Raw genomic sequence first — 15,910 nt, 5'->3', positions numbered from 1 at the left:
TATCAAACGTTATAAGCCAATATTACTTGAAAAGATATATATAATATCACAGCGGTTCTCAACCTGTGGGTTGCGACCCCTTTGGCGGTCGAACGACCCTTTTATAGGGGTCGCCTAAGACCATCCTGCATATCAGATATTTACATTACGATTCATAACAGTAGCAACATTACAGTTATAAAGTAGCAACGAAAATAATTTTACGGTTGGGTCAAAACATGAGGAACTGTATTTAAAGGGCCAGAAGATTGAGAACCACTGAGAGACACAAGGCCAGGTATCTGCCAGACCATCTATCATATTTACAGCATATATTTTCCTAGTCTATCTTTTAATTTAAAGTTATTGTGACACATGATACTCTTCAATTATCATGTAGGCAAACATTTTTCATTTGTTATGTCTCCCTTTGTATTTTTCCCTACCTGAAGATTATAATATATGTAAAGTGGTTCTACATCTTTAAAACAGCTGTAATTTTATTTGGTTTACTAGTACATGAGAATCCAGTATTTAGTTTTGCCTTATAAGAGATTCTTGGCATTCACTGATTTAACATAAATGCCTTTTAGGCTTTGGCAATTGTCACAGGAAACTAACTTGAAGCAATTATCAAAACTTGATCTACCATCAGAAGTCAATGAGTTTTTTTGATGGATTATACACAGTGAGGCAAAAGTAGGTTTACAGTTGTTCATATGGAAAATAATAATTAATAAATAATACAAGAATAAACTCAGTTTCTTGTGCTCACAACTATAAACTTACTTTTGCCCCTTCCGGTATTGTCCAAGAAACCAGGAACCTGGGCCTAAAAAAACCTTGACTGCTTTCATTGTAACCTATAGACTCTCAAGAATTCCCCCAGCATTTCTGAATTCCCCCAGGATCTATGTTAGATGTGGGCATGGAGGATGGGCAAGACCTTCCCAGAGAACAGAACCAGGGACCTTGGTGACTAGACTTCCCAGAAAGAATCAAGGAAGATAATAAAGAAACTCTCTTCCTACCAAGTTAGTGGGTCTCCACAATCCCCAGAAGTCAGAATTGCTATAAATCAGTGATTACTAAGTATCTCCCCTTCTACCTATATAGGAAGTTAAGATTAGGGTTGCAGTCATGCTGATCGTGCTGTACATTGGCTTGGTGGGAGATGAAGATAATGTCCTATTCGTTCATTAGTTGCTAAACTACGAAGAGCCACATCTAAACTTTATGAAGAAGGCCATATCACCCAGAGATCCTGGAATTTGAGCTGGGCAAGATGAGCATGTTTAATGTATAGGAAGAGAAAGGAAAGGGATATTTGGGGAACAGAAGGACAGCCTGTGGTAGAGACTACTGTTAATCACCAGTATCTGTTCTCCTCTCTTCCTCTAAGGCAGCGGTTCTCAACCTGTGGGTTGCAACCCCTTTGGGGGTCGAATGACCCTTTCACAGGGGTTGCCTAAGACCATCGGAAAACACATATATAATTACATATTGTTTTTGTGATTAATCACTATGCTTTAATTATGTTCAATTTGCAACAATGAAATTGGGGGTCACCACAACATGAGGAACTGTATTAAAGGGTCGCGGCATTAGGAAGGTTGAGAACCACTGCTCTAAGGCATATCACTGTCCCTGCTTTCCAGCCTTTTGCATCAAGGTAGAACCAGGCAACTAGCTTTCATCAATAGAATGTACATAGAAGTGTGTCTCCTTTGAACTGAGGTATTCAAGAGCCAGTATGCTTTCTCCATGCTATTACTATGGTAATAAAGGATTTATGTAGATCATGAATACTTTAATTAATCAGTTTTATACTGCTGTAATAAGGACATCATGCACCAATATTTAAAGATAACTGGTACATAAGTGACTGAAAAATATTTGTTGAAAAAGAATGTACAATCTGTGTCTTCCTCTGAATATTAATATGAATCAAATAGCTTAATTAACTATATTTTATAGAAAACAGTAGTTATAAGCAAAACAAGAACAAGCCACAAGCAACAAGAGTGCAATATGAGCCCATATGAACACAGCTTAGCTATCATCTGAAAAGATTTAATCTATACCAAATTTTTAGGTATGTTCAAGGACTTACACTAAAATTGCTAATATAATTTTCCTGCACTGAATGACTGATGTAAAGAAGAGTTGCCTAATTATTTGGCACTTCTTAATAAAATCTGCTTTAACTCATTCTTTCAAATATGTATTGATTTCTTCTATAAGCTGTATTGGATGCTAAAATGAATATCATCCCTACACTTAAATCTACAAATGAGATATAAGTATGGACAAATAAGTACAATTCAATATATTATGCACAAAATGTCCAGTGGTAACACAGAGAAAGGCCTGGTCAGCTCTTCTTAGGAAAGAATAAGGGAGAGAAAGGCTCAAAATGGATCTGGAAGAATGGGAGGCAGTTAAGAGAAAAGACATTCTAGACAAAGAGTAAATAGAAATTCAAACAACTATGAAGATTAAAGTAAACCAACAATAGCATCAAGCAAATGTTTCTAGAATTATCTATTTCTTATCTCCTGTTCCTCTGTCATTACCTCTCTTGCTTAAGAGCCACAGGATCCATCAGTCATTTAAGTCAGAGTCATTACAATGATTTGGTCTCCTCTTATGATTTAAAATTCTAACGAACCTCCTAAAAGGTTGCTATGTTCAACACCATTGAAATTTTGATAATTTTTTGTTGTAGGAGACTGTTTGGGGCAGTGGGTTCCCCTTCCCCACCCCTGCACAATTGTGACACTCCAAAATGTCTCCAAACATTGCCAAATGTCCCCTGGGGGGAAAAACTGTCCCCCATTGAGAGCTGCTGGTCTACAGTAGTGCACCTTCCATAGGCACCCACTCCTTCACCTCTAAAACCACATTACCCTGCCGAAACTGGTTTGGCTCAGTGGATAGAGCGTCGGCCTGCGGACTGAAAGGTCCCAGGTTCGATTCCGGTCAAGGGCATGTACCTGGGTTGCGGGCATATCCCCAGTAGGAGATGTGCAGGAGGCAGCTGATCGATGTTTCTCTCTCATCGATGTTTCTCTCTCTCTCTCTCCCTTCCTCTCTGTGAAAAATCAATAAAATATATTTAAAAAAATAAAAATAAAAATAAAAATAAAACCACATTACCTTAAGTGGCCTCTCTTCCTTACCCATAAGAGACTACAACAGTGGCTCTCAGTGACTTACTGCCTTCCTTGTGTCCTACATGGTATTGCATAAGGAAAGACCCCTCCTAACACGTTGAACTTACTCAGCATCTTCAGTTTAAGCCCTCATCCTTCACAATGCATTTCAGGCCCTAAGAATCAGATTTCAACCTCCCCTTTCACCCCACTTTTCAGCTGCATAGAGTCACAAGAAGCCCCTACATTTTCCTACGTTTAGTCATCCCTCAAAGTCCAGTTGAGAAGCATTTTCCAACGCAGGTTTCATAACAATCTCAATCACTCCTTCCCCAAAGTTAACACAGCCCTTTTTGTAGCCTCAGCTTTTTTCATTAAGTGTTTGTGTGCCTGGTATCACTCTGTGGTGGCCCTGAGAATGCTGGGCATAATTGGTCAGGGGCCCCAGATGCTGGGCTTTGAAATCCATCATTCTAAGAGTCTACAGGTTACAACAAAAGCAGTTAAGGCTTTTTTTAGTCCAAGTTACTGGTTTCTTTGACAATATAATCCCTCAAAAAACCTAGTGTTTGTGCCCCAGCCATGGCTTCTAAGTGCTATACCAAGTCAGTACCTGAGTGTGGCAAGGATGTAAGGGTAAACTCCTTCTTAGGAGGCATGGGACTCTTCTTCCAGCAAACTTAGCCTGCGGCATGCTTTGTTGAGCCTTAGACTGCCCAGCAGCCTGGGATGCTTCTAACTAACATTCTCATCATCTTTCTTCATCCATTTCAGACTTCATCATTCTCTTCTTACTTTCTCTAACACAGGCACGTCCCCTAAATAAAATCCTTGCATATCTGCTTCTAGAAAGACACAACTAACACTAAACAGTTAAACATAGAGGCATAAGAAAGTCTCCCTAATGTTGTTTGACTGAGTACATGCATTACTAAAGGAAGTCCCTATGCACTTTTCCAACAAAAAAAAATATGAATACACAATGGCATATGTAATGATCTGGGGCTATATTAGTTCTTTGTAAACAGGAAGGTTTTTTAAAATAAAATTAAAATTTTCCCAGAATAGACAAAAACCAGTAAAGACACTGATAGTTTCCATACAATTATTTCTTGTCTGAACAAGAAGTTACTAGAGCAACTCAATAATCAGTCATCAGAGAGCATTAGTGTATGACATGCTGCAGAATGGTTCACACAAGAAACTTCAAAATAGTACACACAGTCCCTGTGAGCTACTCCGTGAGAATACTGTACAAGCCAGATGCAATGTCTGGTTTTATGACATCTGGAAACTGTTTCTTTCAACCAAAAAGATTGCATTGCTTTAAATCCCACCAAGAAATGGTGACGTTAACTGTCTAGGTGGTCAGGTTAGTCCCTGAGGGCCTTTGGAAGAAGGGAACCCACCGGGTAAGATGAGAAGAGGGTGAGTAGAGCACAGGGATTGTGGCCTCTGCACAACATATACATTCTGTTGTGACAACCATCCACCAAAAATACACCAACTTATTAAATACTGACCTCTAGTTTGGCAAGAGTGTACCAACATTATGAGATCAATAATATGACCATGAAAATGAAGTTTATAGTTGAATATAGGAACTATTAAGAACTGATAACTATGCGTTCTGTATCAATAGATATCAGTGGACAAAAAACATAGTCTCACTAGCCATAACATTACAGGTAATCCTAGGATTCAGCTCTATTTTCATATATGCTATAGATTTTAGAAATGTGTAAATAAATTTCTATTCCAAAATGTTTAAGTTCTGTGATATATACTTATACTCTTAAGAAAATATAGAGGTTTTAGAAAAGCAAACGTTATACACACATGAAACAATTTCTGGCAGACTCTTAGCCCCTTCTGGTTCTTGGGCCCAAAACACTTAAGAAAACTAAACAATACTAGTCATGGTTCAGTGATTTAATGAAAGAGAAAAACATGTAATTACCAAGACTTCTAAAAGTAGAAAACAACCATATAGAAATTAAAAGAAAACACAGTTCACATGTTTGGGATTAAAGCAACATTAACAACTAAATAGAATATACATATGTGTTGGGGTGTCAATTTTCTAAAATGGTTGCAATAAAGGGATATTTTAAAAATATTAATTTGTTTTTTATTCTTTTCTTCTAAAAGTCACACTCCTCAGCAGCCACCAGAGAAAGGAAAGGTAGATGCTACCTGAAGTAAAAAGCTGGAAGAAGAATGGGTCAATAAATGAGATGTGAAAGAGGAAATGAGCATTTCTATTCTTACAGCACCAGCCTGGGAGTGCACTAACTCAGACCTCCAACTGCTGGCAACACCACTCTGCCAGCTCCAGTACTGCAGAAAGGTCTGTGGGCTGCACCCAACAGGGACCTTTGGTATACTTTCTTTCTGGAGAAGCTCTAGGCAGACACTCGGACAGTCATTAAGTCCTGTGGCTTTGGAACAGGGGCCATTTTTGCCCCCCTTCTGCAGTCTTGGCTGGCATCAGCCCCAAATAGAGACTCTTTTGTCTGTTCTCCCAAGTCCTGGTAGCCCTGCCTTGATCAGCTCAGTTCGATAGGGTTGGGAGGGGAGGGAATGCTGCTTAGAGCTGGGACCTTTAGAGCGTGTCTCCCTTGGAGGCTCTGGCTGGGACTCGGATGGACACTGGGTTGTATGATTATGGAACAGAGAGTTGGTGAAGTACTTGCCCCACTCTGGCAGGCTTGGCTGGCACCACCCCCAACAGGAGACTATTTTAATCTGTCTTCCAAGTCCCAATGGCTCTGCCTTGCTGAGCTTGCTCCTGCAATGAGGACAGCTGGCTGCACCCAACCTGAACCTGTGGTGTGCTCCTCCTGAGAAAGTGGGAGCTGGAAACTCTGGCAGAGACCGAGTGGTATGGCTTTGCAGTAGGAGCCACTTTTCCTTATTGAGTGCCTGACCACGCTGCTCCCAAGTAGGGGGCCCACTAGTCCCATCCTCCCAAACTAGGTCACCCCACCCTATCAAGCTCATGCCTTATGGAAGGATCTGTGGGTCATGGCCAGCCTGCCCACTCTACAGTCTTTCTTTGGACAGCTTTGGGGAAGTCCAAGCAACCTCAGGAGGTGGCGGAGTAGCTGACTGGTGGAGGCAGACCTCAGGAAGCCTTGGACCTTTTATTGAACTAGAGCAGTAGTTCTCAACCTTCTGGCCCTTTAAATACAGTTCCTCATGTTGTGACCCAACCATAAAATCATTTTTGTTGCTACTTCATAACTGTAATGTTGCTACTGTTATGAATCATAATGTAAATATATGATATGCAGGATGGTCTTAGGTGACCCCTGTGAAAGGGTCATTCGACTGCCAAAGGGGTCGCGACCCACAGGTTGAGAACCGCTGATAAAGGAAGCCGAACCTTGTACATGGTGTGGCCCTTCCCTCACACACTGAGGCCCAATAGAGACAGCTACAAACAGTGAATAGCGTGGTAGCTCCAGACAGGCAGCCCAAGGCAGTTATACACAACATCTGACATCGACCTGTACTAGAACTCTGCCCAAGTAAACCCAGAACCAACACAACCAGTGGTAGGCTTCAGAACACACCAGAGCTTGACACAACCAGCCACATCCAAAGGGGTGATTCTGGCAAGAACCAGACACTGCTGGGAATAACTCTGCCTCACAGGTGCAGCACCCACACAGCGATTCACACATGGTGATCAAGGTCTATCCTTATAGTCAGCCAGCCTGAGGGTTAACTCCACCCATTAACGAGCCAACAGCATTCAAGACTCAACTGCAATAGGAGGGTGCACATAAGCCACACAAGAAATATTCCTTGGAGAAACTAGCTCGGGTAATCTGGAAGACTGTGGCACCGAGCCCCAAGAGACACCTACATCATAAAGCCATCATAACAAGTTTGAGAGTCATAGCAGATCTACTTAATACACAGAGTCAAACAAAAAGACAGACAAAATGGTGAGACAAAGAAATATGCCCCAAATGAAAGAACAAGAGAAATCTCCAGAAAGAAATAACTAAATGAAATGGAAGCAACGAAGATACCAGATGCAGAGTTTAAAACAATGGTTATATGGATGCTCAAGAACCTTAGGGGAAGAGTGGATGATATCAATGAGAACTTAAAGAGATAGTAAGAATTAAAAAAGGACATAGAAACCATAAGAACCAGTCAGAAATGAAGAATGCAATATCTGAAATGAAGAATACACTAGAAGTAATCAACAGCAGGTTAGATGAAGCAGAGGATTCAATCAGCGATTTAGAGGACTAGATAACAGAAAATACCCAAGCAGAGCAACAACAACAAAAAGGTATTTTAAAAAATTGAGAAAAATCGAAGGGACCTTTGGAACAATATCAAACATAACATCCACATCATAGGGGTACCAGAAAGTGAAGAGAGTGAGCAAGGAATGGAAAACCTGTTTGAAGAAACAATGGCTGAAAACGTACCTAGCCTGGTGAAAGAAAATGATACACAAGTCCAGGAAGCACAGAGTCCAAAATAAGATGAACTCAAAGAGGCCCACACCAACTCATCATAATTAAAATGGCAAAGATTACAGATAAAGAAAGAAATTTTTGAGCTGCCAGAGAAAGACAGTCAGTTACCTACAAGGGACCTCCCATAAAGCTATCAGATGATTTCTCAACAGAAATACTTCAAACCAGAAGGGAATGGCATGATATATTCAAAGTGATGAAAAGGACCTACAACCAAAATTAGTCTATCCATCAAGGCTATCATTTAAAATTGAAGGAGAAATAAACAGCTTCCCAAACAAGCAAACAAAAAAAAAGTAAATGAGTTAATTACCACCCAACCAGTATTGCAAGAAATGTTAAAGGGCCTTCTTTAAGAAGAAGAATTTAAAAAAATGAAAGAACATAGGTATAAAAAAATAAAATGGCCATAAGAAAGTACCTCTCAATAATTAGTTAAAATTTAAATGAATTAAATATTTCAGTGAAAAGACATAGTGTAGCTGAATGGATAACATGATATATGTGCTATCTACAAGAGGCCACTTCAGAACAAAAGATATATACAGACTGAAAGTGAAGGGATAGAAAAAGATATTCCATGAAAATGGAAATGAAAAAACAAAACAAAGCAAAAAACTGAGGTATCAATATTTACATCAGACAAAATATACTTTAAAACAAAGGTCTTAACAAGAGACAAAGGAGGTCACTATATAATACTAAAGGAATCAATCCAACAAGAGGATATAGCCCTTGTAAACATATATACTCAACATAGGAGCACCTAAATATATAAAGTCTTGGTAGACATTAAGAGAGAGATCAATAAGTCATAGTGGAGGATTTTAACACTCCATTAACATCAGTGAATAGATCTTCCAGACCATTAAAAAAAAAAAAAAAAAAGCACAGCAACCTTAAATGACACACTAAGCCATATGGATTTAATTGATATTTACAGAATACTTCCTCCCAACGCAGCATAATATACATTCTTTTCAAGTCTACATAGCACATTCTCCAGGATAGACCACATGTTAGGATACAAAACAAGTCTTAATAAATTCAAGAAGATTGAAATCATATCAGACATATTCTCCAACCACAATAGTATGAAACCAGAAACCAATTACCATAAAAAGGGGAAAACACTCAAACATATGGGGGCTAAGTAACATGTTATTAAACAATAAATGGGTTAACAATGAGATCAAGGAAGAAACCAAAAGTTACCTTGAGAAAAATGAAAATGAACATACTATAACCCAAAATCTATGGGATACAGCAAACGCAATCCTAAGAGGGAAATTCATAGCATTGCAGCCCTACCTCAAGAAACAAGAAAAATCTCAAGTAATCTAACCCTTTACTTAAAACAACTAGAAAAAGAACAACAAGAAAAGCCCAGAGTAAGTAGAAGGAAGGAAATAATAAAGATCAGAAAGGAAATAAATGACATAGAGAATTTTAAAAAAACACAACAATACAAAAGATAAATAAAACCAAGAGCTGGTTGTTTAAAAAGATAAACAAGATTGACTAACCTTTAACTCAAATAAAAAAGAGAGCAGACTCAAAATCAAAAATGGAAAAGGAGAAAAAGGAACAACTGACATCACAGAATACAAAGAAATGTAAGAAAATACTATGAACAACTATATGCCAACAAATTGGACAACCTGGGCGAAATGGATAAATTTATAGAAACATGCAATCTTTCAAAACGGAATCAGAAAAATAACAGAAACTCTGAATAGACCAATTACAACTAATGGAATCGAAGCAGTAATGAAAAACTCCCCAAACCAAAAGTTCTGAATGGCTTCGCAGGAGAATTTTACCAAACATTCAAAGAAAAACTAACACTTCTCCTTCTCAAACTATTCAAAAAATAATTAAAAATGAAAGAAGACTCCCAAGCTCTTGAAATTAGAATAATGAGGCCAGCATTATCCTAATTTCAAAACCAAATAAAGACACTACAAAGAAAGAAAATTATAGGCCACTATCCCTGGTAAACTTAGTGCTAAAATCTTCAACAACAAATTAGCTAATAGGATCAAACCAGACATTAAAAAGACCCTACACACGATCAAGTGGGATTTTTTCCAGAGATGCAAGATTGGTACAATATCCACAAATCAATAAATGTGATTTACCACATAAATAAAATGAAGAATTGCAAAACTGGTTTGGCTCAGTGGATAGAGCGTCGGCCTGCGGACTGAAGGGTCCCAGGTTTCATTCCGGTCAAGGGCATGTACCTGGGTTGCGGGCACATCCCCGGTGGGAGATGTGCAGGAGGCAGCTGATCGATGTTTCTCTCTCATCGATGTTTCTAACTCTCTATCTCTCTCTCCCTTCCTCTCTGTAGAAAATCAATAAAATATATTTTAAAAAAATAAATAAATAAAATGAAGAATAAAAACCACATGATCATATCAATAGACACAGAAAAAGCATTTGCTAAAATCCAACACCCATTTTTGATAAACACTCTCAGCAAAATGGGAAAAGAGGAAAAATATCTTAACATAACAAAGGCCATATATGACAAATCCACAGCCAATATCATACTCAATGGGCAAAAACTAAAAGTGCTTCCTTCAAGGTCAGGAATAAGACAAGGATGTTGGTTTTCACCACTCTTATGCGACATAGTACTGGAAGGTCTAGTCACAGCAATCAGACAAAAAGAAGAAATAAAAGGCATCCCAATTGAAAAGGAAGAAGTAAAACTGTTATTATTCACAAATCTTTAGAAACCCCTAAAAATGCCATTAAAAAAACAACTACTAGAATTGATCAATAAATTCAGTAAATTAGCAAGATACAAAAAAGTAATATTCAGAAATCAGTGGCATTTTTATACACCAAAAATGAACTATCAGAAAGATAAATTAAGAAAATGATCCCATTTACAATTGCAACAATGACAACAAAAAACAAAGTAGCCAGAAAAAAATGTAACCAAGGAGGTAAAAGACCTGTACTCAGAAAAATAAAGAATACTGAAGAAAGAAATTGAGGAAGATATAAATAAGTGGAACCATATACTGTGTTCATGGATAGGAAGAATTAAGATCATTAAAAGGTGATATTACCCAAAACGATCTACAGGTTCAACACAATTCCTATTAAAATACCAATGGCATATCACAGAAAACTAGAACTAATATTCCAAAAATTTAAATGGAAACACAAAGACACCAAAGTAGCCTCAGTAATCTTGAGAAAGAAGAACTAAGTTGGAGATCACAATACTGGATATTAAGCTACAAGGTCATAGTAATCAAAACAGCTTGGTACTGGCATAAAAACAGACATATAAATCCATAGAACAGAATAACCCACACCTTTATAGTCAATTAATATTTTACAGAAGAGGCAAAAATACACAATGGGATAAGGACAGTCTCTTCAATAGTGTTGTGAAAATTGGACACATGCAAAAAAATTTAACTAGACCACCTTCTCACACTATCCCAAGAATAAAGTAAAAATTGACTAAATACTTAAATGTAAGTTATAGAAATATAAAAATCATAGAAGAAAACATAGGCAGTAAAATCTCAGACATTTCTTGCAGCAATATTTTTTCTCATATATCTCCTCAAAGGAAACAAAAGAAAAAAATAATTAAATGGGACTACATCAAACTAAACAGTTTTTGCACAGCAAAGGAAACCATCAGCAAAATGAAAAGACAACCCACTGAATGGGAGAACATATTTGCCAATGATACATATGATAAGGAGTTAATATCCAAAATGTATAAAGAACTTTTACAAATCAACATCAAGAAAACAAACAATCCAATTAAAAAATGGCAAGGGTCCTAAATAGACACTTCTCTAAAGAGGATATACAGATGACCAACAAACATATGAAAAGATGTCTAATGTCACTAATCATCAGAGAAATGCAATTTAAAACCACAATAAGAGATCACCTCATGACTGTCAGAAAGGTTATCATCAATAAATCAACAAACAAGTGCTGGTGAGGATGTGGAATAAGGAAAACTTTGTGCACTATTGGTGGGAATGCATATTAGTGCAGCCACTGTGTAAAACACTATAGAAGTTTCCTCAAAAAATTCAAAATGGAACTTCCTTATGTCACAGCAATTTCACTTCTGGGAATAAACCTGAAGAAATCCAAAACAGTACGTTGAAGAAATATATGGACCCCTATGTTCCTTACAAAGTTATTTGGAATAGCCAAGATTTAGAATTAGCCCAAGTACTTCTCAGTAGATGAGTGGATAAAAAAATCTGTGGTTCATTTACACAATGGAATACTTCTTGGCCGTAAAAAAGAAACTCTTACCTTTTGCGGAAGCATGGATGGACCTAAAGCAGTGATGGCGAACCTATGACACGCGTGTCAGAGGTGACACTCGAACTCATTTTTTTGGTTGATTTTTCTTTGTTAAATGGCATATAAATATATAAAATAAATATCAAAAACACAAATCTTTGTTTTACTATGGTTGCAAATATCAAAAAATTTCTATACGTGACACGGCACCAGAGTTAAGTTAGGGTTTTTCAAAATGCTAACACGCCGAGCTCAAAAGGTTCGCCATCACTGACCTAAAAGGTATTGTGCTAAGTCAGTGGTTCTCAACCTTGGCTGCACATTAGAATCACCTGGGAATCTTTTTAAAATCCTGATTTCTGGGCCTCATCCTCCGGAAATTCTGTTTCTTTGTTACTAATGTTGTGGCCCCACCCCATCACAAAGAAACAGAATTTCTGGAGGATGAGGCCCAGAAATCAGGATTTTAAAAAGATTCCCAGGTGATTCTAATGTGCAGCCAAGGTTGAGACCACTGCGCTAAGTGAAATAAGCCAGTCAGAGGAAAACAAATACCATATGATATCAGTTACATGTGGAATCTAATGACCAAAAACACAAAATAGAAACAGAATCATAGATAGTGAACTGACTGACTGCTGTCTGAGGGCAGGAGGGTTGGGGGAGCTGGCTGAAAAAGTTGAAGGGCTTAAGCAAAAAGCAAAAAAATAAAATAAACCTCATAGACACAGGCAATAGTATGGGGATTGCCAGAGAGGATAAAAACACATGCAGGGGGGGTGAGGTAAAAAGGGGATAAATGGTGGTGGAAAGAGACTTGAGTTTGGGTGGTGAGCGCACGATACGGTATACTGATGAAGTGTTACAGAATTGTACACTTGAAACCTGTACAATTATTTTTTTAATTCATCTTTATTGTTGAAAGTATTACAGATATCCCCTTTGGTTTTTTTCCTCTTGACCCCCTTCACCCTGCACCAGCCTCTCCCAGGCGTTCACCACACTATTGTGTCCCTGGGCTATGCATGTATGCATAAGTTCCCAGGTTAATCACTCCCCACCCATCCCTCCACCCCTGCCACCTTCCTTTTGAAATTCTTCAGTCTGTTCCATGCTTCTATGTCTCTGGGTCTATTTTGTTCATCAGTTTATTTTGTTCATTAGATTCCACATGAGTGAGATCATGTGAGATCTGTATGGTTTTATTAACCAACTAGAGGCCCGATGAACGAAATTCATGCAAGAGTAGGCCTTTCTTCCCCCAGCTGCAGGCACTGGCTTTCCTCTGGCACCTAAGACCTGGGCTTCCCTCGGGCCGTTGGCAGGCGCCCTGGACCCAGGCTTCCCTCGCAGCCTTGGTTTTGTCCGGAAGGTCACCCAGAAGGACGTTTGGAAGGACATCTGGTCTAATTAGCATTAACGCTTTTATTATTATAGATGTCACCCCAACAAATTCAATTAAGAAAAAAAAACACATATTGACCAGGTCAAATTTGTGGTAGTAAATATAGAATTTTCCAGAAAAGCTAAACATTATTTTGAAAGGTTCTATGAAAGAGAATATTTTGATTTCCTTTGCCATATAAGTAGCCATGTAAATATTAGTGTTTCTGTCATCCGTATGTTGCAAGCATTTTACATTTATCCACAGCAGAAAGAAAAGTGTTGAAGTCATTCCATGTAAATGTAGCTCAAGAAAACAGCATGAAAAAGACCAAAGAGACTTTCCAAGTTTATTCAGTAATGACCTATTCACACCCAAGAAGACATCTTACATCAATTAACCTGAGAGGAAGTATTACATGTGGCCTGATGAGAACTATTATCCATTTATTTTACTTAATTAAAGAATAAACAGTGTTGATGTTCTACGACTATTCTTTTAAAATTTGCTCCAAAAAGGAAAAAGCTAAAACTTGAGAACACTAGAATCCTATAATCAAAGTCCTAGTGGTTGTCTCTTCTTGAACATGTATTTATTGGAGGAGTTAAAGAGGAGTTAAAGATGAAGTGAGCTCATATGTTTTTTTGTGTGTGTTTTTTTTTATTTTTTGGTTTTTTAAAATTTTTTTAAAATTTAAATATATTTTATTGATTCTTTACAGAGAGGAAGGGAGAGAGAGATAGAGAGTTAGAAACATCGATGAGAGAGAAACATCGATCAGCTGCCTCCTGCACACACCCCACTGGGGCTGTGCCCGCAACCAAGGTACATGCCCTTGACCGGAATCAAACCTGGGACCCTTGAGTCCGCAAGCCGACACTCTATCCACTGAGCCAAACAGGTCAGGGCGAGCTCATATGTTTTAATAGAAGTGTTATTTACCTTGGGTTCCATGAACTGGGATGGGAAAGTATTACATCTTTATTTTTACTAACTTCTGACACCTAACATTTCCTAAAAGTATGATTGTAGGTAAAAAAACAAAAAACAAAAGAAACCCCACAGGCATTGTTACTTTGTTAGCAATAAACTGATACTTCTGTATTACATTAGACTTGATGTAGCTATCTGGATCCTTTTTTTAAAAAAAATATATTTTATTGATTTTTTTACAGAGAGGAAGGGAGAGGGATAGAGAGTTAGAAACATCAATGAGAGAGAAACACTGACCAGCTGCCTCCTGCACACCTCCTACTGGGGATGTGCCCGCAACCAAGGTACATGCCCTTGACCGGAATCGAACCTGGGACCTTTCAGTCCGCAGGCCGACGCTTTATCCACTGAGCCAAACCGGTTTGGCATGGATCTTTTATAGTATCACCACTGGAAAAGAACAGTAGTAAACAGACCCCTCCCCAATAGATATTGAATGCATTCTTAAAGAAGTATACGTCACAGCACCACAAATTATAATAGCTGTAACATTTTGATTATTGTTAGTATTTACAAGGGAGCCAATTAGATCATTTTAAGTGTGTAAAATAACATATGAGTTATTATTTTAGGAGAATTTAGAGAAGATGTTTCCCCAGACTGAAGAAAATCATGGCAAACAGATTTACAATCTGTTCTAGAGGGAGAGAAACAAAATACTGGGTTCTATGTGTTTCATTTCATTTCCTCTCTCCCCACAATAAGGCTTTTCTTACAAAGTCTCCATCTTTTACTCTTGTCACTCTAATGACCATTTGCTGGCACCAGGCCACTTTAGATACTCTTCTATATTTTGTTTAACGCAACGTATTTAAACAGTCAGATTCAACCTCTTCCCTATTCTGTACTGCACCGATTAATGAGCATCCACAGACTATTGAAAACCCACTCTTCCTTTCTGACCTTTTCGTTATATGTACACATTCTTTTCCTTCTATCAGCCTAACATTTAAAGAACAAACTTAAGTCCAGGAGGTTCTGCCTCAACAGATGGTCAGAAATGGATGTGTCGGAGTGAAAACCACACTTCACTCCTAGCAGAGGCCATGCGGCCACTCCCTGACGCACTCACTGGGCCTCTCTCTGTCTGACACTTTCAAGTCTCTCAGCTTTTCACAGTAGAGCTCATTTTGCTCAGCAGGTAGACATGCTGTTCTTCCAAGCCCCTCGCTGCAGGAAGGAGCGGCCTCTGGCTTGGGTTCACTTAGGTGTTAATCCCTCCAGTGACCCGCTCTGATCTCTTGGGTCACCAACCACTAACTCAGAAAAACCCATTACATGGCTGCCTGAATGGAGCCTTCGATTGGATCTCAAGAAAACGTCAAAGGACCAGAGGGCGCTTACCAGGCCTCCACAGAGGCTGAAGACCGCTATGTGATCCTCCCGAGCATTGACCTGGCCCCGATAGAAGCAGTGGCGCAAGCCTGGGGACACCGCCCGGCTCTCCTCCGCCCCGCGCGCGGGGGCCCCCAAGTGCACCTCGGTGAAGCCCTCCGCCAGAAAGGCCGCGTCCGCGCTCAGGTTCAGCTGGAACAGCTGCCCGTAGGCGCTGATTCGGTAGTGGGTCCGGAACGGCGGGGGCTCGGGCG

At 38.9% G+C, this 15,910-nt stretch overlaps 1 protein-coding gene across 1 annotated transcript in view; it reads right to left on the bottom strand.

Annotated features, from left to right (window-relative positions):
• ADAMTS20 (ADAM metallopeptidase with thrombospondin type 1 motif 20) overlaps nucleotides 1-15,910 on the bottom strand; it is a 167,696-nt gene that overhangs the window by 150,915 nt on the left and 871 nt on the right. Inside the window, 1 exon segment of the mRNA XM_014454071.2 lies at nucleotides 15,666-15,910. This exon segment is cut by the window's right edge and continues 159 nt beyond it. Coding sequence (XP_014309557.2) covers nucleotides 15,666-15,910 — 245 coding nt within the window.

Source organism: Myotis lucifugus, unplaced genomic scaffold (assembly GCF_000147115.1).
Source record: "Myotis lucifugus unplaced genomic scaffold, Myoluc2.0 scaffold_30, whole genome shotgun sequence".
Taxonomy (NCBI): Eukaryota; Metazoa; Chordata; class Mammalia; order Chiroptera; family Vespertilionidae; genus Myotis; species Myotis lucifugus.
Note: the sequence above shows the minus strand (reverse complement) of the source record. Positions and strands in the feature narration are given on the sequence as shown.